At 35.6% G+C, this 26182-nt stretch overlaps 1 protein-coding gene and 1 pseudogene across 1 annotated transcript; one reads left to right on the forward strand and one right to left on the reverse strand.

The window, feature by feature from the left end:
• Nucleotides 1-1516: 1516 nt before the first annotated feature.
• On the forward strand, nt 1517-2749 carry LOC139865917 (histone H2A-like). The gene is made up of 2 exons (XM_071854028.1): nt 1517-1845; nt 2235-2749. The coding sequence occupies exons 1-2, from the start codon at nt 1636-1638 to the stop codon at nt 2478-2480; spliced, it is 456 nt and encodes a 151-aa protein (XP_071710129.1). The 5' UTR covers nt 1517-1635; the 3' UTR covers nt 2481-2749.
• Nucleotides 2750-4060: 1311 nt separating this feature from the next.
• Nucleotides 4061-25765, reverse strand: LOC139889637 (large ribosomal subunit protein uL2mz, N-terminal part-like; annotated as a pseudogene).
• Nucleotides 25766-26182: the final 417 nt, after the last annotated feature.

Here is a 26182-nt window from a genome sequence, read left to right on the forward strand (position 1 = left end):
TTATAAATCTGAAATACCAAAAATATTGTCCTTTAAACTTATTCCTTTATTGATTTGTCCATCGTTAAACGACAACCCAGTATCTTGTATTTGTTTGATTTCATTTTATCTAGTTAAAACTCAATTTAGTTTATACAATCTTAACTTGCACATATAACTGTCCTTGGAACGATACACGGATTTTACCATTATTTATACTACTACACGATCAGGTACACTGCCCGTTAGGGTGTGTAATCTTTAAAACCGGTATGTTCCATACAACAATTCATATACCACGTTTCACACATCAAAAACCCATGAGATTCGTCTCAAAAGATTAAACCAATGTCTCATTTGTCTTCTTTAAAAGCAACAAACAATTCAAACTCCCCAAAACTGCCGATGCTTTCCATTGAGAACAAAGAATATAAACAACAATTAGAATCACACAAAAACCAATCTATTTTTTTCATTTTTAATTCTTTTGTCAAATGTCAAATGGTGAAGGGTAGTGGATCTCCAAATCGGAATCAAAATTCTCGATTGCAGGTTCAAAAAAGAAATCCCTTGACTTGAAGATCTCAAGTTTAAAACCCTGACGATGATGTAGAATGATGATGATTTATGATTTAAGATGATAAACGGAATATACTGAGTTTATATCTATACATGTGAATTGAAGTTGAAAAAATAGGGACGAGATGAAATCCGTCAGATATGAGTTATGATAAACTTCAATCAATCAATTAAAAAGTTACATAAAAAGTGGAATCTGAAACGGAGAGAGTAAACGGAATATACATATGGATTCATGTTTTTGGTACTCATGTTAATTTATGTACACGGAATAAAGTATAAAGTATATACAAAATAACGACAAAAAAAAGTTTGTTTATTCATGTTTTTCAAAGACGGACTAAAACGGAATCTGAAACATTTAACTGGAACTTATAACCGGAATTTTAGAGGAGATGACGGAGATGAGATGAAAATGACGTGGCAACGAAATTTACATAAGATGAAAATGATTTTACAAATGTTGAAGGGAATGGTGGGATTAAATAAGACTTAATGAAAAAATTTAACATACGTTAACTTTAGGGATCAACCACAAACATTTTCTACATGTTAACTGACATCTTCTCTACAAGTTACTTAATACATAAAATAGAACAATTAAAATAGTTGAATGCATATAATAGGAGATTTAAAAGTTGAATATATACAATAAAAATTTGGTAAAAATTTAATGTATTTTCAAACAATTTTTTTCTTTAATTTTTGGTGAACAAAATAATAGTGAAGTTGAGAATACATTTCCCTTAAATTATTTGATCAATGCCGGAGTAAAAAAGACAGTTGACATGGCTTTTCCTGATTGGCTTATTCCCAGACACGCGGATCCCCAATCCCTTACCACCCTAATCCAATCCAACGGCCATAAATCCCCGAAAAAGAAAAACAATTGAACAACCTCATCAAACCAAAACAAATCCATATTCCATATATCCATATATAAATATCATCACTCAATTATTTCCTATTCACACGCACTCTCTGTGTATCTGTATCCAACCTTTTCCACAACCAAAAATTCACCGGAAAATTTCATAATTTCTCCAAATTTAATTAAAGTTTAATTAATCTGTTGCTATGGACGCCGGTGGAAAGTTTAAAAAAGGTGTTGCCGGAAGGAAAGCAGGCGGTCCAAAAAAGAAACCTGTCACTCGTTCCGTCAAAGCCGGCCTTCAATTTCCGGTTGGTAGAATCGGCCGGTATCTTAAGGTCGGTCGGTACGCTAAGCGCGTAGGTACAGGAGCTCCGGTTTACCTCGCTGCCGTTCTCGAATACCTTGCTGCTGAGGTATTGACGAAAATTAGGGTTTATTTCTAGCGGTGTTTAATTGTGGTTCATTTCCTATATATTTAGTTAAATTTTATAATTAGTATACATATACATATACATATTTATATCATTATTTGATTTCGTGATAATCTGTTTGAATTTGTTAGGGTTAGCTCGATTTAGGTATTTTCAGATCCAAAGTTGAAATTAGGTATTATGCAATATTGTAAATGATCCTATGTACAACATGGATTTGGTAATTGGTTGCTTGAAATTAGGTTATAAGCTCAAACAAAACTGTAGGTTTAAGTAAATTACATGATAATTTGTGCAGCAACTAACAATCAGTTAGTTGATGAAGATGAATTTTGAAATTTGTTCTTGTGTGATTTTGGGATTGTGATTAGGTTTTAGAGTTGGCTGGTAATGCTGCTAGAGACAACAAGAAGAATAGGATCATACCAAGGCATGTATTGTTGGCTGTGAGAAATGATGATGAGCTTGGAAAGCTTTTATCTGGTGTGACGATTGCGCATGGTGGTGTTCTTCCTAATATTAATCCCGTTCTTTTGCCAAAGAAAGCTCATGAAAAAGCTGCGAAGGAGCCTACTAAATCTCCATTGAAATCGGCTAAATCACCAAAGAAAGCTTAGTTGTTGAATGAAATGAAATGAATCGTCTTTGTACGTATGCGCCTTTCTTTTGGTGATCTTGGATTAATTGAACTTTGTGGTGTTTTTAGGTAAGATGTAGTCTGATTGTACTTGGCTTTGTTCATGTAAGGAGTTCTAGTTATGAAGAAGAATCTCTCTTTTTCTAATGACAATTGTTAACTTTCTGAATCTATTGAAGTGATTGTTTCAATGAATGTGTGATAAATGCTGAATGTTGTTCAAATGATTCAAGTATCTTTGTTTGATTATTATGATGTTTTAGGATCGTTGTTTGTTTCTTTGCATTGAATCACTGTACTCATGTGTTAACTTAACAAGCATTAGGCTCCTGATAGATAACTACTTGTGCAAAAGATTGGTTGGTAAGAATTAAGAAGTGTAAATGGTCTAGTTATGGTCTGGTGAAATGTTGTATGAGTGATTAGTGTAATAGGTTTGCTATGCTAATGCATCTCAGTATCATAAAGTGAAATTTATGTATTAGTGATTTAGCATCTCAGTATCATATTACATACATCAAGTGCTATGTCAATGCATCTCAGTATCATATAGTGAAACGTAGTATTCATATAGTGAAACGTAGTATTTAGAGTAAGTAGCTAATCCAACTGTGGTGGTGGTTGAATATGGTTTTTTGTTAGGTGATGCATTATACTTGAGCTTCATACAGTTTGTGCTGAAACTGTTAATGTCTATACCAAGTTATTGACATATTGAACTGAAAATGACACATTAATACAGTAATTGCTTGAAATGAGTTTGTTGAACAATGTTCGGTGATATTGTAGAAATTATACCGGTACGGAGTGATATTTAGATTATCTGGTGTTCAATGTCAACAAATGTTGAGATTGTTTTGAGGAAACACGGGTCTTTTATTGTGGCCCAATAATGAAAAAGTACTACTTGTCTACTCTAAGAGGGGCACACATTTTAATCCTATGGGGTTTAATTGGGTTATCCGGTGACATTTTCTGATCATTTTCCTCCTGGTCACCTTAAGATATGCAGCTATTGGGGTTTCAATTTGAACTTGAGATCTCTTGTTGTGCGAATATATCCAGAATCCGGTCACTAAGTTATCTTGGGATGATTTATATTTTAAGATATCATGTTTGAAATTGAACAGTTGAAAATCACAATTCAGGTGTGAATAATAAGCTCGATTTGAAAAATCTTTTGGAGGTAATAGGACATTATCCTTTTAAGTTTTTATACGTTCCTCACTATGACCTTTCCAGATGAAAATAAGATCCACAAGCCAGATAACAAATATGATATTTTACTAAATGCTAAAGTAAAAATCAGATGGATCTACTATCATATGAAGAACAAAGAAAACAAGTGTAGCTCCTTATCAGTTGCATTTACGAGATCGATATATAAGACCAAAAGCTTATAGATCGTTGTGCATTTTACCCAGGAACACCCAAAATTTCTAAAAACTAAAGAAACATACAATACTCAATGAACAAACTACAAATTATGGAAGCAAGATTTGTCTTGACTCTATGAAGTTGACTCATTTCGAATAGGTTAACATAATAACATGCTTCTCGCTAATTATTAAGTAACTCATCGTTTGAACGTTTAGACGAAGCACAATTCATCACTATTCTCTTCTCACTTCCATTTGATGGGTGGCTAATATATAAGTTACAGGTGAACGATCTACGGTAAACTTCCCATCTCTTTTTTCTTTGTCCATTGCTTTCATCTTTGACTTTGACTCATTTAAACCAGCTATTCCAGCAAGCCCTGATATCTCTTGTGCCTTAAACTCTGCCAAAAAAAGGCCGCTTTACGTTTCATCTTATGAGCCCACACAATGCTATCTTTATCCCTTTTCTTGATCTCATCATTTTCTTTAACACCACCTTTCATTCTTGAAACAAAAAAAAAATAAAAAAAAAAATAATAAAAAAAATAAAAATAAAAATTCAGGCTTTGCACCTGCAACTGCCATGCGTGGCAAACCCAACGCTCTAACAAAGGAACATGGCACGTTATCTCCCTTAGTTTTTGCAGACGAAAACGCGGATATGAAGACCTCCTTCACATATGTCATTTGCTTCCTGCGGGTGTGGCTTTACTGGTAAACGAGTTTTATGACCCGCGAATCATAGCTTTAGGAAGACCAACCACTACATGATCCCTTTTTGGTACAGAAGAAACCATATGTCTATCTTCCAGCATCCCAGGTAAAGAACATAACGAAAACAGACCTCGACTATTTATACTCATGGTAGGTAAGATCTTACACTCGTCCATTCCGTTGACTTTCTTTTGATGGTCAACCTCAGCCCCCTCCTTGTAGTGACCCATCCTAATCCATCTGGACGAAGTCTTCAACAGTTGGTCCCATTGCGAGGTTCTGACCTCTATATGCCATGAACGACTCCATGTAATATGAGCAAATGCACAGCGGAAGATTTCTTTCATACCTGAGAATAAACATGCTTTAAAGTGTCAACCAAAAGGTTGGTGAGTTCATAAGTTTATCATTAAACAATAAAATTCATCATTTTGATAGACCACAAGATTTAAATCCTGCATGGTACAAATGGGCCCGAATCCTATACCCACCTGTAATGTACATGCGATATCTTTTTGTGATGACCCGGAAAATTCTGGCCAAATTTAAACTTAATCTTGTATGATTAACGTTTCCAACACGATAAACAAAGTCTATGAAGTTAAATCTCAAAATTTTGAACTGTTCAATTAACCTTCGATTGTTCTCAACGAAACGCGAACAATTATATATAGATACATATACTATAACTTGAAAATGTAACAAAGTGTTGAGGATATGATACTGTGCATTAAACTTATTGGTTTGATTATCTGATTGATATATTTAACTACAGAGTTAAAAGATTATGTCAAATGATTCTAGTAAAAGATATTTACTGAGTCTCTTAAGAATTATGATATTTTTACGTGTCTCTGTTGAGAGATCCACGTTGTTTTGAGAAATCATTCATTTTTAACAGTATTCGAAATAAATGGTGAATTATTTGTTTAAATAACGTAATTTGGACACATACAATAATAAGGAATATTAACTGATAAGAATTAATTATATGAATAACTTGCGATACGTATTTTAAAACGTGTTTATAAATATTGAGAATAGATATTAACTTGGTTATGAAACGTTTGATAAATACTATTATATTAATAAATAACGAAACAATGATTTATAGAAGTAAATGACCAAAATACTCGAAAGTTTAAGATATACTTTGGGTGGTATAATTTAGGGATAAATTAAGGCTATATTTTGACAAAGGTACGTGTCCCAGAATGTAAATTACAAGTTTTCTCAGCGTACGAAGGGACACTCGAAAAACCGAAACCGGGACATAAGTCGCGTAACAACGTACGACTTATCGGAACAAAAATTACAAGTTAACTATGCATGTGAATTTAATATAATATATAATTAATTATATAAATTAAATATATTATATATATTATTAATAATTATGTCGACAAACAAAAATACAAAAAAATGTGAGCTGGATTTTGGGGCCATGCGATCGCATGGAAAATAGGCATAAAACCCATGCGATCGCATGGGGTCAGATTTCAGGAAAAGTTTATAAATTAAATTCGTTTTGCTTCGAGACACACACACACACCAATCCATCTATCTCCCTCTGTAATATATATTTATATATTATTATTATTATTAATTAATTAATATTATAATTAATTTTAATACTATTAGTAGTATTATTATTAATTAATATTATACATAAAATACTACGACGAGGTCATGAGCGTGTCACTTCAAAACAAGTTTTTCGAGCGGGATAAAGCTAAGGAAACTATGAGTTATAGCTATGGAGGTTAGGGGTAATATTCGTGGGTAATATTCACAAGTCAAACCTAGTGTTTATCATCTCCGTTACGTCTACGTACTTTTCTGAAATATTGAATCACAATAATAATACGTAAGCATTTATATTTTATATTTTATAAACTAATTGTGTATCCATGTCTAGTGCTCGAGTATATATATTTATACAGGCTTGTATGCTAAATTCATCGTTAAACAGTTTATAATGAATCACGAATTAAATACATATATTATTGGTAAAAGATATATGATATACATGTTTTTGGAAAGCTGGCGAAAAATCAATAACTTTTCATTTAGAAATCGCGTAATTTCGATGAACGAAAAAAAAGATATGGTCAACTGAATTATAATTGACGTTAATTGGAATTGCTTTTGAATCTGCAATTAATATTTAAATAACTTTTTGGTAAGATTGATAAATTGAATTTTTGAATATTACCAACCGAGTAAATGAATCCTTATATAAGGTACGTCTCGTTTTGTTGAACTATTGTCAAAATTGACCTTTCGAAACGACTTTGGATAACTTTTGTATGTCGATCTCGAGCATTAGGATTGTGATACACTATGACCATACCTTGCTTGTTAAACATTTATTGACCAAAATATGTTCTCTAGGTTGAGGTCTACGGCTATTTGGGTATTTCGAGTTTCGATCACATTTTGGTGAACAACTTTATGTGCTGCTAAGGTGAGTTTCATATGCTCCCTTTTTAATTGCTTTTGCAATCTATATTTTTGGGCTGAGAATACATGCACTTTATTTTAAACGCAATGTATACAAGTACATACTTAATTCTACACTGAGTTTGAACCGAAAATCCCTAAGCTTTGGTAACTAGTAACTGCCAGTTATAAGAACTGGTGGGCGCGAGTAGTTGTATATGGATCCATAGGGCTTGACATCCCCGTCTGTTCCAGGTATAGAAACCCTAGCCTGAACTATAAAACAGACGTATGCTATTTGAGTTTAGTACACGTTGGTTTGCGTGTATTATACATGTTGGTTGCATGTATGTTAAAACAGGGGTACTTATTATAGACGTTAAAGCTTAGTTACCAGGGTGCTCAATCTTGTAGAATCTTTTGATAAACGTTTCAGGTGAAACAACTAAAATCTTGTGATCCACCTTTATATACAAATTATACGAAACATTAAAACTATGAACTCACCAACCTTTGTGTTGACACTTGTTAGCATGTTTATTCTCAGGTTCCCTAGAAGTCTTCCGCTGTTTGCTTATATGTTAGACAAGCTATGTGCATGGAGTCTTACATGGCATATTTTTTAAGGAAACGTTGCATTCATCAAATCATCACCATGTATCTTATTTTGACTGCATTGTCAATGGAAGTACTATTGTAAATTATTATTTACGGTGATTGTCTATATGTAGAAATCATCAGATGTCGAAAACCTTTGATTTAAATATTCATTTATGGTGTGCCTTTTCAAAAGAATGCAATGTTTACAAAACGTATCATATAGAGGTCAAATACCTCGCAATGAAATCGATGAATGACGTGTTCGTCCATATGGATTTGGAGTGATCGTCACACTTTTAAATACATTACACATTTCTCGTGTACGAAATCCATTTTTCATAAATCATAGTAACCGTACACATATTCCGTGCACAAAATAACATACACATAACTTGTGTATAAAATCATTCTCTCGATACATAATATTCACTTCAATTGGTGGCAATTATCATGTCCACATAATTCAATGGTGGCAATTATCATGTCCACATAATTCAATAATAATCCGCAGAACTTCTGTCTGTATAATAATTCATTCGAGGAATGTTTTGCTTATGTCTATCTCGTCAAACATTTATAAAAGCATTTCATGTATTCGCAGTTTAAAATATATTTCAAAAACATTTAATAAAGCAGTTGTAAAAACAGCGCATGTATTCTCAGTCCCAAAAATATAAAGAGTAAAAGGAAGCAAATGAACTCACCTACTGTATTTTGTAGTAAAAATACATATGACTATATTGAACAACTGAACAATGCAGGGTTGACCTCGGATTCACGAACCTATATCATTTGTGTATTTATTAATATACATGTAATTGTAATCGAATAAATATATATATATTATTATTAATAAGTTTCATTATATAAGTTTTCATTTCTATATATAGAAATATTAATGTAGTTAGATTATATGTAGTATATATATATATATATATATATATATATATATATATATATATATATATATATATATATATATATATATATATATATATATATATATATATATATATATATATATATATATATATATATATATATATATTTATATAATATCATGATAATAATACTATTACTTAAATTTAAAAATGATGTTGAAATTAATTATCTTGATAATATCATTAGTCACTTTGTTAGTAAAAGTATTGATAATGTTAATTGTAATATTAATAATAATAATAAAATGTAAATTTTTATAAGATGAGAATTTTTAGAATTATAGGTTTTTAATAAAACTGATAACGACAATTCTTAAAAAAAATTTTTTTTTTAATAACAATAACTATTATTAATGAAAAGTTTGATAATAACAATAATCTTAATACTAATAATACTAATACTTAAATAATAATTCGATCATAATGGTATTATATTTTAACCTTATTGATAGTACTATTAATGATACTAATAATAGTAATAATAATAATAATGATATTAATAATAATAATTCACTACCTCAAGAAATAGGATTTCTAAAAAAAAAATGTCCCTGCCACGGATCGAACCCACGACCTCTGGCTACACAACACGCCCACTAAACCATCTGAGCTAACTTGCATTTTTAATTTAATACCCATTCCAAATATAATTAACCCGTTCGTGTTCGTCCTATTAATAAGCCCACGAAGCAAGTAACAAGCCCAATTGAATTGTGTGACGCCCCGTACTAAATCATCATGTACGGACCATCATCAACAGGATCATTACAAGGTTAAGTACTATATGCGTTTTCAAAACAGAGTTTGCATTCAATAATAAAAGTGACGTCATAACATACGTCAATTGTTTTACAAATCAGAGTATGCTTCACTAAGTAGAAGCATTAAATAAGTGTACGTGACCATAATGGTCATTACATAACATAAGTTCATAAATAAAAAGTTTGAATGCAACATAAGTAGTCATGCGATAACGACTCTAGGCAGCGGGTTCTACAGCACGACTAGTAAGATAGCGGAAGCGACTTCAAGCACCTGAGAAAATACATGCTTAAAAAGGTCAACACAAAGGTTGGTGAGCTATAGTTTAAGTATAACAGTAATGTAAGTAGGCCACGAGATTTCAGTGCTACAACGAGCGTTTCAAAAGTATGTAAAAGTATATGCTTAACCGTGGGCACCCGGTAACTAACTTAACGTTTAATGTACCCCCTTAAAGTGCACTTGGCAAGTGCGTATAACCTCGAAGTATTAAACACTCGTTAAATGCTAGCGCTACTAGCCCGAGTGGGGATGTCAAACCCTATGGATCCATATCTAAGATTCGCGTTCACGGTTCAAAAACCAATGATTAAACGTTACCGAGCTAAAGGGAATGTTTATGCCGTTGTATAACCCACACATATATAAGTTTAAGTACTCGTGCCTAGTATGTAAAACATAAAATCCGCATGTATTCTCAGTTCCCAAAATAAGTTAAAGTAAAAAGGGAATGCTATAACTCACAATGATTAGTAGTAATGGTAAGGTAGTAGTCGGAAAGTGGTGTGCAAGTAACGGTCCAAACGTCCTCAACCTAAGTCAAATAGCACTAAGTCAATAAGTCGTCTCAAAAGGTTTACAAGTACGTAATTAAGGTCATAAGGGTCATCATCAATCATCATTAAACAAAAGGTAACAAGTAAGACTCGTTTATGAAAGTCGTTTAAAACAAAGGCTGACTTCGGTCAGTCACCACGGCCTCTACCCTTACTGAATTAAGGTGAGACCAGTGGTCATGGCTCCGTCTATGAGTCCCTTGAGTGTGGTAAAATTTACAGAAGCAAACTCGTCTTGGTTTGACCGTGGCGACGGTCTAAGTGCGAGTAGGTCAGAAATTTCTGCACAACGTTAAAGGACATGGTAACGATCGGAGGGCCATAAATCCTAAACCGTAACTCGGATTAAGACGAGTCCTATATGAAAAGTTATCTACTCGAAAAGTTCTATATAAAAATCAAGGTTAGAACAGCCCAGGTCTACTGGTCTGTTCCAGAAGCATCAGGTCAGTAGGTTTTGGACAGAACAGTGGGTTTTGGAGAGTTCCGGTTGTCTCGGTGCTTGATGTTCATCACGGTTCTCATCCTTGATGCGTATAGCTTCAAGTGTACAACTCGTTGATGTGTTAACATCATTTTGACCAAGGTTTGTCCATCATAACTCAAGTGCAAGTATTGTAAGTGTTTGATGAACCAAGATTACATGTAAGTTTATGAACAAGTTCATGAACACTAAGAAAGATCACAACCAAGTGTTAGATCCATGATACTTGCACCAAAGTGTAAGCTCTTGTTGGTTTCATGTTCTTGTTCAAATGTGTAGTAAGCAACTAACAATAAGAAATAAAGAAAATGAATGATAAGCCTAAACCAACCATGAAGGTGGTATTCTAGTAACATACAACAAACAAGAACACAAGTAACAATTATAAAGATTATAAACTTTAAATCTTTGAAATAAATAAAGTAGAAAGTTAACAAAACAAGAAGATGATTCATAGTTGCTCTTACTTTTAAAGATTCAACCCTAGTTGATCTTTAAGTGAAGTAACTTCAAAGTTACTTCAAGAACTACAAGTAAAGAGTTTATACAACTATGAACTTCAATTCTTTGAAACAAAATATGTAGAACATAACTAGAGAGATTATGTTCTTGACGTTCTTGTTAAATACAAGATATAATTGAAGAATCAAAACTAGAAAGTTTGATCTTGTAACTTGGTAAAGAAAGACAAGTAAGTAAGTAAATAATAACTAGTAATCTACAAGTAATTAAACTACAACAAGATTAAGTAACAAACAACAAAAGATGATGATGATTGTGAGTGTTCTTGAATTCGGTTTTAGAAGAAAGAAGAAGAGAAAAAAAAGGTCTTTAAGTTACTTACAATAATGAGAGAAAAGAGAGAAAATGAGAGTGAAAGTTCAAGTAGCTTGTGTGTGTTTTGAAATGAGAGAAAACAAGTGAAGGATTGATAAGGAAAAATGAAATCAAAAAGCTCCTAAACACCCCTAAAGGCTACGGTTTTCAGCTGCATCAAGGGAGGGGGAATTAGTTTGTTGGGTTCTTGCATGTAAAGCTCATAAAAGGTGGATAAAAGGGTGGTGTTCATGGGGATTATAAGGCAACAAGATTCTAAATATACAACTAGCTAGTTAATGTTGTAAGTATTACTTACATTATGAAAGACATGGGCTAATAAACCCATTTAAGATGTAGGGTGGGCTTGTGAGTCTAATTCATGAGTCCATTAAACTAATTAAAGCCCAAGTTGCAAGTAATCCAATAAAAGTCCAAGTTAAGCCCAAGTAACTAACTAAAAGCCTTAGTTAATTAAAATGATTAATAAAATTAATCATGGATGTAAATAATATCTTAAAATATTATTCGTGCAAGTTCTGGGTGTCACAAAGACGTTTCGGGCATTTAAAGTTCAAGTACGGGCAATTAAAGCAACATGTAAATGTAATCGCATACATTCGTTTAATCAAGCGTATTAATAATAATAATTATTAATAAATAACGTAGGAAAAACCAGGGTCGTTACATTACCCACCTGTTAAAGAAAATTTCGTCCCGAAATTTAAGCTGAAGTAGATGGAGGAGTCGGGAAAAGATGAGGATATTTCCGCATCATTTGATCCTCTCGTTCCCAAGTAAACTCAGGTCCTCGTTTGGCATTCCATCGTACTCGTACAATCGGAATCTTGTTGCGTTTCAAGGTTTTGATCTCACGATCCATAATCTCAACAGGTTCCTCCACAAAGTAGAGTTTGTCATCAATAGTAAGTTCTTCCAATGGTATGATGAGTTCGGGTGCAGCAAGACACTTCTTCAAGTTTGACACATGGAAGGTAGGATGAACTGAGCTCAATTGCGCTGGTAGATCTAAACGGTAAGCAACTGGTCCAACACGTTCCAAGATCTCGAAAGGACCAATGTATCGTGGGTTCAACTTTCCACGTTTTCCAAAACGGATCACACCTTTCCAAGGTGCAACCTTCAACATTACACGATCACCAACATTAAATTCAAAGTCTTTCCGTTTAAGATCGGCATAGCTCTTTTGGCGATCACGGGCAGTCTTAAGTCTAGCTTGGATCTGAGCAATCTTCTCCGTGGTTTCGTGAACTACCTCGGGTCCGGTGATTTGCTTTTCACCTACTTCGGCCCAACAAATAGGAGATCGGCACTTACGACCATACAATGCTTCAAAAGGTGCAGCATTAATGCTTGAGTGATAACTGTTATTGTACGAGAATTCGGCGAGTGGCAAATGCCTTTCCCAGGCCTTTCCAAAATCAATGACACATGCACGCAGCATGTCCTCCAAGGTCTGAATCGTTCGTTCACTTTGCCCGTCAGTCTGAGGATGATAAGCAGTACTCATGTCAAGACGAGTTCCCATGGCTTCTTGCAAAGAACGCCAAAATCTGGAAGCAAAACGGGGATCGCAATCGGAGATGATTGATAAAGGTACACCATGACGAGATACAACCTCTTTGATGTACAGCTGAGCAAGTCTTTCCATTGTATCAGTTTCCTTCATCGCTAGGAAGTGTGCAGATTTGGTGAGGCGGTCAACAATAACCCAAATAGTATCGCATCCGCCCACCGTCTTCGGCAGCTTAGTAATGAAATCCATTGTGATCCTTTCCCACTTCCATTGTGGGATTTCCGGCTGTTGAAGTAACCCAGAAGGTCTCTGATGCTCGGCTTTAACCTTCGAGCAAGTCAAACACTTACCAACATAAGTCGCAACGTCCTTCTTAAGATTCGGCCACCAATACTGTTCCTTAAGGTCGTGGTACATCTTACCTGCACCGGGGTGAATCGAATATCTTGATTTGTGTGCTTCATCAAGTATCAGGCTTCGTAGATCTCCATAGCAAGGTACCCAAATTCTTCCGGCATAACATCGGAGTCCAGACTCTCTAACCTCGAATCGAGAGACAAGTATGTTCAAATGCTCGTGAGATATGTTCTCCTCCTTGAGAGCCTCAACTTGGGCTACTCTGATCTGGTTGTTGAGGTTCGAATGGATGGTGATGTTCAGAGCCCTAACACGGAGAGGTGCCGTCCTCTCCTTTCGGCTTAAAGCGTCAGCTACAACATTGGCCTTGCCAGGGTGATAACGGAGTTCACAATCGTAGTCGTTGAGCGTCTCGATCCATCGACGCTGTCTCATATTCAATTGCTTCTGATCGAAGATGTGCTGGAGACTCTTGTGATCGGTGAAGATAGTGCTCTTAGTTCCATACAAATAATGTCTCCACAATTTGAGTGCAAAGACAACGGCTCCAAGTTCAAGATCATGTGTAGTGTAGTTCCGCTCGTGAATCTTCAATTGGCGGGAGGCATAGGCAATAACCTTTGATCGTTGCATCAGTACACAACCAAAACCACTCTTCGATGCATCGCAATAAACAACAAAGTCGTCACTGCCTTCAGGAAGTGATAGGATAGGTGCGGAGGTTAACTTCTTCTTCAAAGTTTGGAATGCTGATTCGTGTGTGGGTTCCCAAATGAACTTCTTGCCCTTGTGAGTCAGTGCGGTCAAAGGACGCGCAATCAGAGAAAATCCTTCGATAAACCTTCGATAATAACCGGCGAGACCTAGAAATTGGCGAATATGCGTTGGAGTAGTGGGGGTCTCCCACTTGCTGATGGCTTCAATCTTGGCGGGATCAACTTTGATACCCTGGTCGCTCACAACATGACCCAAAAACTGTACTTCCTTCAACCAAAATTCGCACTTGGAGAATTTGGCGTAAAGTTGCTCTTGTCTTAAGAGTTCAAGCACTAATCGGAGGTGTTGCTCATGTTCTTCTTCGCTCTTAGAGTAGATGAGGATATCATCTATGAAGACGATAACAAACTTATCCAAGTAAGGCTTGCAGACACGATTCATGAGATCCATGAACACGGCAGGTGCATTTGTCAAACCGAATGGCATCACGAGGAACTCATAATGACCATAACGGGTCCTGAATGCAGTTTTCATCACGTCACTTTCCTTCACCCTCAGCTGGTGATATCCGGATCGCAAATCGATCTTTGAATAAACGCTCGATCCTTGTAGTTGATCAAAAAGGTCATCAATTCGTGGAAGAGGATATCGATTCTTGATAGTCAATTTGTTGAGTTCACGGTAGTCGATACACATACGGAAGGATCCATCCTTCTTCTTTACAAACAACACAGGTGCGCCCCAAGGTGAGAAGCTTGGTTGGATAAACCCTCGATCTAATAGCTCTTGTAGTTGACTCTGTAATTCTTGCATCTCGGAAGGTGCGAGTCTATAAGGTGCGCGAGCTACAGGAGCAGCTCCTGGCACTAAGTCAATCTGAAACTCTACTGCCCTCGGTGGCGGTAATCCAGGCAGTTCTTCGGGAAAGACATCGGAAAACTCGTTCACAATTCGAACGTCGTTCACTTTCTTCACCTCAGTTTCTACCGCTTTCACATGTGCTAGGACAGCAAAGCGTCCCTTCTTCATAATCTTTTGCGCTTTCACGCAACTAATGAGGTTCAACTTCGAGGTACATCTCTCTCCATAGATAACCAGTGGTTCGCCATCTCCTTGTGGTATGCGAAGTGCTTTATCTCCACAGATAACATCGGCCTTTATCTTGCTCAACCAATCCATACCGACGATCACGTCAAAACTTCCCAGTTTGATAGGTATCAAATCAATTTCGAAATCTGCACCAGCTATGTTGATAATAGCTCCACGACTAATATGGTCAACCTTTTCAAGTTTTCCATTGGCGACCTCGACAAGCATACTTTCCTTCAAAGGAACTAACGACCAATCTAACTTATCACAAAAATGTCTACACACATAGCTCCTATCGGCACCAGTATCAAATAGGACAGAAGCTAAAAGATTGTTGATCTTGAATATACCTGTCACCAAGTCGGGGTTGTCGCGAGCGTCCCTTGCATTAACATTGAAGGCTCTAGCACGTGGTGGTCCGCCATCCTTACGCTTGTTAGGACACTCATTTCTGAAATGGCCCGTCTTTCCACATTCATAACACTTCTTAGGCCCATTGTTGTTGTGGTTTGGCTTCACATTCAAAGTGGTAACCTTGCAATCCTTGCCAACATGTCCAGATCGTTGGCACTTCTCACAGATAACATTGCAATACCCAGTGTGGTGCTTGTAGCACCTATTGCATTGTGGTAAGGTTCCTTTGTAGTTCGGATTGGTGCGGTTGTTGTTGTTGGGGTTGGTGTTGTTGTTGTGCATGTTGTTGTTTTGCCTGAACCCTTCGTGTCGTTTTGCCGGGTTTTGATCATAGTTCCTACCCCTGTTGTTGTTGTGGTTGTTGTCCCATTTCCTCTTTTCACCACTAACAGTTTCAAACTTAGCCTTCTCCGGCTCGTCCAGGATGATTTGATTCAAGAGAGTATGCGCCATGCGCATTGCTTCGGGAACACTTGGTGGTTTGGATGAGGTAACATTACCCTTGATGGACTTAGGAAGTCCCGAGAAGTATTTCTCCAAACGCTTAAATTCGGGGGTGACCATGGTTGGACACATAAGAGCCAATTCCAAAAACCTACGGTTGTAGCTGTTAAGGTCGTTCCCTACGGTTTTCAATTGCATAAATTCGATTTCCATCTTTTGAATCTCGGTTCTCGGACAGTATTCCTCGATCATAGCACATTTAAATTCTTCCCAAGGCGTAGCATACGCCTCATCAATTCCTTTCGCTTGGGCCATGGTATTCCACCATGTGAGCGCGCCATCAGACAGCGTGCAAGATGCAAATTTCGTTTTGTTAGCCTCAGAACAATTGCTAACCCTGAATACCGATTCCAACTTTTCGAACCATCTGGTGAGACCGACGGGTCCCTCAGTGCCACTGAAGTAGTGTGGCTTGCAGTTTTGGAATTCCTTGTAAGTACACCCATCTCGGACGACAGGTGGATTGACAGGCGGTGGTGGTGGAACTTGGGGTTGTCTTTCAGCTAGTGCAGCAGCGACACGTTCGTTAATCATGTCCTCAATCTGGGCGGCGGTAGGTGTGGTTCTTCCGTTGGCCATGATGTTCTATACAAACATTTTGACTCAAGTCAAAATCCATTATGCAAATAATAATAGTATAGTATATAACAACCAACATGAAAACAGCACAACACATGTTGATTAAGTAATGCAAGCATATATAAGTACCACAAAACCATGATATGATAACGTAAATAGAACACTTGCGCACAAAGTAACAACACAAATTCCATTCATTAATGATAATAAGTTCATACATTACAATAAGTTCGTACATTACATAAGTGAAATATGAAATTACAAAAGAGATTACAATACAGAATCTAGTACAAAGTCCTACGGCGACGGTGGGTACAAGATGTCCAAAACATGAGCCAACTGCTCCTCGAGCTCAGTAACTCGAGTCTGGAGAATCTCAATCTCCCGCCTCATTTCCTCATTAGAGGAAGATGGTGGGGCAGGTGGTGCTGGCGGTGCAGGTGGAGCCGGTGGTGCTGAAGTGGATGGTCCGGCTCTGGGTGGAGACGGTAATATCAGTGGGTCGGCGGGGTACGGCACCAGCCGTTTACGAGCAGTGATCCTACGACGCCGACCATAAGCGTCAGTGATAGTACGACCAGGAATTATGCCAGCGAAGCGATACCGCTTCTTCGGCGGGGTAGAAGGTGCCTGAATCGGTCGGTCAGCGGGATCCTCCTCATCACTGGAGTCGTCAGATGAGGTGTCGTCTGAAGAAGCATCGGTGGAAGAACCGTCGTCTGAATCATGCGGTGGTGGCGCGGGTGGCTCAACATATCCGAAAGCGGCCAACATCTGTCGGTGTCGGCCTGGCGTAATCACGGCTAAGCGGCCGTCGGCAGTGCGTCGGCAAGGTGTGCGCCAGTGATTACGGAAGGGTCCTTCCCCGAACTCCGCGGGGATCTCCATGCCACCAATGCGAGCCAGTTGTCTCAGGGGTCTGGAAGAAGACGCCGGGATAGGCACACTAGAGCTAGCTCCAGAACTAGAGGCGCCGGGGTCGCCAGTGGGTGTCGGGGCCGGAATGTCGGCAGCAGCAGCAGCAGCAGCAGCAACAGGTGCAGCAGTGGGTGGAACAACGGGGCCTGAGCCGCTCGGGATGTCAGTAGGTGGAACGTCCGACATCTGAACAAGGAAAAATAAATTTTCCATGTCAGTATGTCATAAAGCAAGCAAATAATAGGCCAACAGTTTAAATCATGTATAACAATAAGTAGCATGGCAATATCAGTAATCGTACGAAACTAGCATGCAATCGAAAGCAAGTAATAGCATGCAGTAGTGAAATCACGTAGTAGCATACGGCATATAGCAGTAACAGTAAGCAGCAGCATGCAGTAAGTTCAGCGGAAACAAGTAAACTAACAAGTTGTAGATTAGCCCTATTAGTGAATCCTACTCGGGTCGGTCTTAGACTCACTAATGCATCCTAATTCCCTACAACCAATGCTCTGATACCAAATGTGACGCCCCGTACTAAATCATCATGTACGGACCATCATCAACAGGATCATTACAAGGTTAAGTACTATATGCGTTTTCAAAACAGAGTTTGCATTCAATAATAAAAGTGACGTCATAACATACGTCAATTGTTTTACAAATCAGAGTATGCTTCACTAAGTAGAAGCATTAAATAAGTGTACGTGACCATAATGGTCATTACATAACATAAGTTCATAAATAAAAAGTTTGAATGCAACATAAGTAGTCATGCGATAACGACTCTAGGCAGCGGGTTCTACAGCACGACTAGTAAGATAGCGGAAGCGACTTCAAGCACCTGAGAAAATACATGCTTAAAAAGGTCAACACAAAGGTTGGTGAGCTATAGTTTAAGTATAACAGTAATGTAAGTAGGCCACGAGATTTCAGTGCTACAACGAGCGTTTCAAAAGTATGTAAAAGTATATGCTTAACCGTGGGCACCCGGTAACTAACTTAACGTTTAATGTACCCCCTTAAAGTGCACTTGGCAAGTGCGTATAACCTCGAAGTATTAAACACTCGTTAAATGCTAGCGCTACTAGCCCGAGTGGGGATGTCAAACCCTATGGATCCATATCTAAGATTCGCGTTCACGGTTCAAAAACCAATGATTAAACGTTACCGAGCTAAAGGGAATGTTTATGCCGTTGTATAACCCACACATATATAAGTTTAAGTACTCGTGCCTAGTATGTAAAACATAAAATCCGCATGTATTCTCAGTTCCCAAAATAAGTTAAAGTAAAAAGGGAATGCTATAACTCACAATGATTAGTAGTAATGGTAAGGTAGTAGTCGGAAAGTGGTGTGCAAGTAACGGTCCAAACGTCCTCAACCTAAGTCAAATAGCACTAAGTCAATAAGTCGTCTCAAAAGGTTTACAAGTACGTAATTAAGGTCATAAGGGTCATCATCAATCATCATTAAACAAAAGGTAACAAGTAAGACTCGTTTATGAAAGTCGTTTAAAACAAAGGCTGACTTCGGTCAGTCACCACGGCCTCTACCCTTACTGAATTAAGGTGAGACCAGTGGTCATGGCTCCGTCTATGAGTCCCTTGAGTGTGGTAAAATTTACAGAAGCAAACTCGTCTTGGTTTGACCGTGGCGACGGTCTAAGTGCGAGTAGGTCAGAAATTTCTGCACAACGTTAAAGGACATGGTAACGATCGGAGGGCCATAAATCCTAAACCGTAACTCGGATTAAGACGAGTCCTATATGAAAAGTTATCTACTCGAAAAGTTCTATCTAAAAATCAAGGTTAGAACAGCCCAGGTCTACTGGTCTGTTCCAGAAGCATCAGGTCAGTAGGTTTTGGACAGAACAGTGGGTTTTGGAGAGTTCCGGTTGTCTCGGTGCTTGATGTTCATCACGGTTCTCATCCTTGATGCGTATAGCTTCAAGTGTACAACTCGTTGATGTGTTAACATCATTTTGACCAAGGTTTGTCCATCATAACTCAAGTGCAAGTATTGTAAGTGTTTGATGAACCAAGATTACATGTAAGTTTATGAACAAGTTCATGAACACTAAGAAAGATCACAACCAAGTGTTAGATCCATGATACTTGCACCAAAGTGTAAGCTCTTGTTGGTTTCATGTTCTTGTTCAAATGTGTAGTAAGCAACTAACAATAAGAAATAAAGAAAATGAATGATAAGCCTAAACCAACCATGAAGGTGGTATTCTAGTAACATACAACAAACAAGAACACAAGTAACAATTATAAAGATTATAAACTTTAAATCTTTGAAATAAATAAAGTAGAAAGTTAACAAAACAAGAAGATGATTCATAGTTGCTCTTACTTTTAAAGATTCAACCCTAGTTGATCTTTAAGTGAAGTAACTTCAAAGTTACTTCAAGAACTACAAGTAAAGAGTTTATACAACTATGAACTTCAATTCTTTGAAACAAAATATGTAGAACATAACTAGAGAGATTATGTTCTTGACGTTCTTGTTAAATACAAGATATAATTGAAGAATCAAAACTAGAAAGTTTGATCTTGTAACTTGGTAAAGAAAGACAAGTAAGTAAGTAAATAATAACTAGTAATCTACAAGTAATTAAACTACAACAAGATTAAGTAACAAACAACAAAAGATGATGATGATTGTGAGTGTTCTTGAATTCGGTTTTAGAAGAAAGAAGAAGAGAAAAAAAAGGTCTTTAAGTTACTTACAATAATGAGAGAAAAGAGAGAAAATGAGAGTGAAAGTTCAAGTAGCTTGTGTGTGTTTTGAAATGAGAGAAAACAAGTGAAGGATTGATAAGGAAAAATGAAATCAAAAAGCTCCTAAACACCCCTAAAGGCTACGGTTTTCAGCTGCATCAAGGGAGGGGGAATTAGTTTGTTGGGTTCTTGCATGTAAAGCTCATAAAAGGTGGATAAAAGGGTGGTGTTCATGGGGATTATAAGGCAACAAGATTCTAAATATACAACTAGCTAGTTAATGTTGTAAGTATTACTTACATTATGAAAGACATGGGCTAATAAACCCATTTAAGATGTAGGGTGGGCTTGTGAGTCTAATTCATGAGTCCATTAAACTAATTAAAGCCCAAGTTGCAAGTAATCCAATAAAAGTCCAAGTTAAGCCCAAGTAACTAACTAAAAGCCTTAGTTAATTAAAATGATTAATAAAATTAATCATGGATGTAAATAATATCTTAAAATATTATTCGTGCAAGTTCCGGGTGTCACAAAGACGTTTCGGGCATTTAAAGTTCAAGTACGGGCAATTAAAGCAACATGTAAATGTAATCGCATACATTCGTTTAATCAAGCGTATTAATAATAATAATTATTAATAAATAACGTAGGAAAAACCAGGGTCGTTACAAATTGGGCCTAATAAATGGTACGTGTGTGTTGTAGAAGAAACAGAACACGATAGCCACAACAGCCATGTAGCTTTTACGGCCTAATCATGTATCATCATAATTACGGTTCATCATCTTTATCAACGTGTATTAATAGAAACGATTAATGTAACATGATGATCACTTAGGGTTTTCCAACAATAACCGAAACATAAATATGAGACGAGTACAAGAGCGAGTAAACAACACTTCAGATCATTATCATCATGTTACAGTGTCATCGTTCATATCTCATACCGTCATCAACATCCTCATCTACATCACATCATTCTTATCGTACTGTTCATCGTCATCATCTTAACAACATACACCATCATCATTCGTTGTTGTAATAGGAAACAGAAACAGGTACGTCGTAGCAGTAATACAGTGGTGGTTATGGTTGATCTTTGGTGATTGTTTGTACAGTGACAGAAACATAAAAGTGCAGCAGCAGTTTAGTGGTTAAGATGTATTTCGATAGTTGGTTCGAGTATAAAAGAAATTGATAATGGTGGTGTGGTTCGTGGATTGTAAAAACAGAAAGGAAAACAGAAAAATAATGCCGGTGGTAATAGGTGGTGTTGAGCTATGCTGATCGATAGTGGTGTTGGTGATTCACGGTGGTGGTTTTCTAGTGGGTTCATGATGGTGAGGTTGTTGTAATGGTTGTGTTGGCGATGGTGGTTGATATGGGTGGCCGACGGTGGTCTTGTGGTGGTGGTTGAGCGGTGCAGAAAAATAAGAAAGATGGTGAGGTTTGGTGCTATCTCACGTACGAGTATATATATATATATATATATATATATATATATATATATATATATATATATATATATATATATATATATATATATAAGTCAAGTTCAAATGAGAACCAAATAAAAAGTGAGAACTGGAAGAACTAATCTTGACCATTGATCAAATATGATATAATTAATATAATTTAACATAAAAATTAAATATAAAAGGGTATATTAGTAAAACTAATATTAGTGTCTACGTCAGTTTCATAACCGTTTCTAACTTACTCCTCACATAGCCATTATTTTTTGTTGCAAAAGTCAAATTTCATAACATTTTTTAAAAATTATTAACGTGTGAATTCATTTAATTCACGAATCGTCGGTGACAAAAGAATAAAGAAAATTTATATAATGACAATCAATGTTAATTATAAGAAATGTTTACACATGCGTAGTATTTTTTTATTTTTTTATTTTTTTCTGGTAAACATACGTAAATATGTATAAAGTAGATTGTTAACCCATGCATAAATTAAAATAGAAGATATGAACATATTATACCCACATGTGAACAAATTAACTCAAGAAAATGTGAACAAATTCTTTTTGATCATTTTCTATAGCTAGTAAAGTGAACATTGCATTCTTTTGGTTTTTAATGTGCACAAGTAAACACAATTTTCTTCATCACGCGTTCAAATTGATATTTGTCTTCGTTGCTTCGTTCTTTCTCATGCACACATATGAACATATATCATCTCTATCTCGTGGGCACATATGAACATAATATCGTTGGCACATATGAACATATATCATCGATCTCATGGGCACATATAAACATACATCATCATTCCGCATCTCGTAAGCACATATGAACATACATCATCATTCCCGCATCTAGTGAGCACATTTGAACATATATCATCTTTAATTATGTGTGTATACGAACGATTTGATTCTACCATCTTTCTCAAGCTATGCATTCACATGCGAACAATTCCATTTGACAAAAAAAGATGATGGATTATTAGGTGTGAATACATATATGCTCACCATAACCGAATTAAGAACATAATGAGTTACTCCCATGATTAGAATCAAACTGCATTCACAAGCATCTCACTTTTATACTCTTAGCGAGCATATATATACAAACCTGTTACATGTACGACATCTTTACAATCTTCATGTTCGTTCTTCCATTGTTTATAACCACTCGAAGTTCACAAAATATCTACCATAGAGTTCATAGTTGATTGATTACTCACGTATGCCTTTATCATCTTCATAACATCAACTTGGAGTTACTCGTCATCTTGATAGTTTTTGTATTCTTCCTCGTCATCGTATCACGATATATATAAAACTCGAGCGAGATATAATTGATTAACAAAACATGTCAGTAGTTATTGATTTCTTAGAATTACTAAATGTGAAATATGATTTTATTGAAACATACAACTATACAAGCGATCAGTTATAAAAATGTTTTAAGCCTCTTTATAAATGAAAATGTTGTCCAGTAACTGCAAGACATGAAATTTGTAACTTACTTTCAAAGAAGAAACGGATGGAACTTGAATTCCCATAATACCCTTTTATCTTTACTAAACCCCACTTGATATTATGTTTAATTACCATCATGTCACGTGTTGTCATAACCATTGATTTAATTATCTAACGATCAATATTGGTTCTCATAGTTCTTGACATTTTACTGGTTCTCATTTGAACTTTTACCTATATATATATATATATATATATATATATATATATATATATATATATATATATATATATATATATATATATATATATATTGTGTGAGAGAAAGATAATAGCTAATGATCCATATCATGTTACTTTGAAAAGTGATGTAGCGAAGTGGTGAGTTATTTAATACTCTAAGTCAGTAACTAGAGTTTGTATGGGTAATACTACAGTAATTTTTGGGTTTAATATTTGGCCATGTAGCAATTTATTTATGTACAAATAATACTATAACAAAGTGCTTCACCGAAATACAATGGCAGAATGTTTTCTAGCTCGTGTTAGGGGTTTGATCTGGGAGCATATGACTAAGCTTAAAAGGCCATAGAAAGAATATTAGGTGGATGAAATATTCACAAATATTTGTCGTAGTCTTATGGGTTAATTATCACTTTTCTATATATAATAAATAAAATACTTAATATGATAATAATGATTCAGCTGTGAAAAGAACCAAAAACAAAAAAATCTCAATCAATTTAAAACAGCACAGCTATGAATGAATTGGATTATTCTACCGACAGTTTATCCCGAATGGCTATATCGTGTCCATTGCTAAACAGCTAACGTATAATAGTGTTCCTAAAAATCTCAAATTTTTAGATTAAATATATTTAATTATTTCACTCATTAACTGTTTGAAACCTGATAAAAAAGGTTCGATAATTATTTATTTTTTGTTCCAATTTATATGTACGGAGTACTAATATTTAAACTTAAAAAGGTAAAAATATTTTTAACAAATCTAACATCTTCGTAATCGATTTACAGTTCAACTTTTATTTTAGTCCTTCATGAACATGTAATATATCTATATTAAAACTAACGAAACGTCAACCGAGTGTTACTGACGTTTACTAATTAGGCTCGAAATCATCCATTTTCCATTTACTCTCTCTCTAAATATAATCAGTTTTAAATAACAAGTTTTATCACATAAATATATATATTATATATTTTTAAACAAATAGATTTAATATTATTTTATATATTTACAAGTAGTATTTATATACATATTTATATACATATATATATATATATATATATATATATATATATATATATATATATATATATATATATATATATATACATTTGTAATAATAGTTTTCATTATATCGCATATTATTTTACATATTTATTTCTAACAATTACCTCATATATTATTTCAATTAATATTTCAAATTATTATTATTATTATATATATATATATATATATATATATATATATATATATATATATATATATATATACATGTATCTATTTACAATTAGTCGTTTGTGAATCGTTGAGAACAGTCGAATGTCAATTGAATATATGAAACAGTTCAAAAATTTTGAGACTCAGATTAACAGACTTTGCTTATCTTTGTCAAAGATATTAAATCATATCGAGAGTTTGGTTCAAAATTAGTCGAAATTTTCTGGGTCACTACACTCCTCCCATCTGGGCCATCTCACTACTGCAATTCTAGAATTACGGTCTAGGTCATGTTCGATCCTTTCAACAACACAAACAGATGAAGTGTTTCGTTTAAGATCAATTGTCTGTTGTGATCATTTTGCTCCACCTCTTCGATGGAAAATCGTTATAAGTCATGCAGAATTTCTACTAGCAGACTTCCCTTTGCCAGAGACGAATTGTCTAAGCGGCCTATCATGAATGACAACAGTTTTAGCACCTGCAAAAGACTCTTATAATGGTTTATTTACTCAATAAGTGCAATAATCTCTCCGGTAACGATATGAGTCTCATATGAATAAAACATATATTGATGATTAGAAACATACACGTGTCATATCAACAGAAATTAACATTTTGATTACGAACAGCACCTTAATGCAATGTTAGGGTTTCAGGCGATAAAAACAAATTATACATATACAATTATATAAACTAGTTGAAATTAACATTCTCATTACAAGAAGAGCTTACCAAAATATTAGGTATTCCGATAAGTCAGGTCAATTGTTTGGTGATTTCGGTCCGGCGGGTTGAATGTAGAAGAGCGACGCCTTGTGTGGATGTATGTGTGTAGATGTGATGCCTTTGTGTCGATGTATATGTGTAGATGTGATGCCTCTTACCTTTTGTCTTTTGTCCTTTAGTGCCACGTAATAGGATAAGGAGAACATCTTTTTTGCCGAGTTGTACTATTTGGTCAAAAAGCTGATAAAGTGCATGTGATCCATGGCGCGATCCGCCAGTTGTCTGTACCAACCATCGTGCACCATGCACCATTACGTGCCAGGTGTATTATGTCGAGATCGTGCACAACCACTTATGTCGTCCTTTACTGTCATACTGTCTTTGTGTAGCGCAGTTCGGTTGCGCCACCGTTGGATCGGGTAGCACATTAATCAGTGCTATGCGTGTAATAACCCGCCTTTTTTCGTTAAATTATTTTAACGCCCGTCTTTTTTTTTTTTAAATATCTTTCGTTATGTAGATTCGTATCCTCCGTTGATTAGCGTTTTAATATTTCCGTTATTTAATTATAACATCTCTCGTTTACTCTAGCGTATTTAAAATATTTCATTCGGTTAATTCACACACCCGTTTTTAAACTTGAGGGACTAAATTCGCCATTTGACCAAAGTGGTAAATAGTTGAACTAGTCACCACCTCCCTTCCCCACCATTCATTATCCACCCCCTC

This window comes from Rutidosis leptorrhynchoides, chromosome 1 (assembly GCF_046630445.1).
Source record: "Rutidosis leptorrhynchoides isolate AG116_Rl617_1_P2 chromosome 1, CSIRO_AGI_Rlap_v1, whole genome shotgun sequence".
Lineage (NCBI taxonomy): Eukaryota > Viridiplantae > Streptophyta > Magnoliopsida > Asterales > Asteraceae > Rutidosis > Rutidosis leptorrhynchoides.

What these genes read in the sequence shown, in the direction of transcription:
- LOC139865917 (XM_071854028.1), top strand. Translation starts at nt 1,636, where the DNA reads ATGGACGCCGGTGGAAAGTTTAAAAAAGGTGTTGCCGGAAGGAAAGCA. An exon ending in TCGAATACCTTGCTGCTGAG is followed by an intron (nt 1,846 to 2,234) that starts GTATTGACGAAA and finishes GATTGTGATTAG; the next exon opens with GTTTTAGAGTTGGCTGGTAA.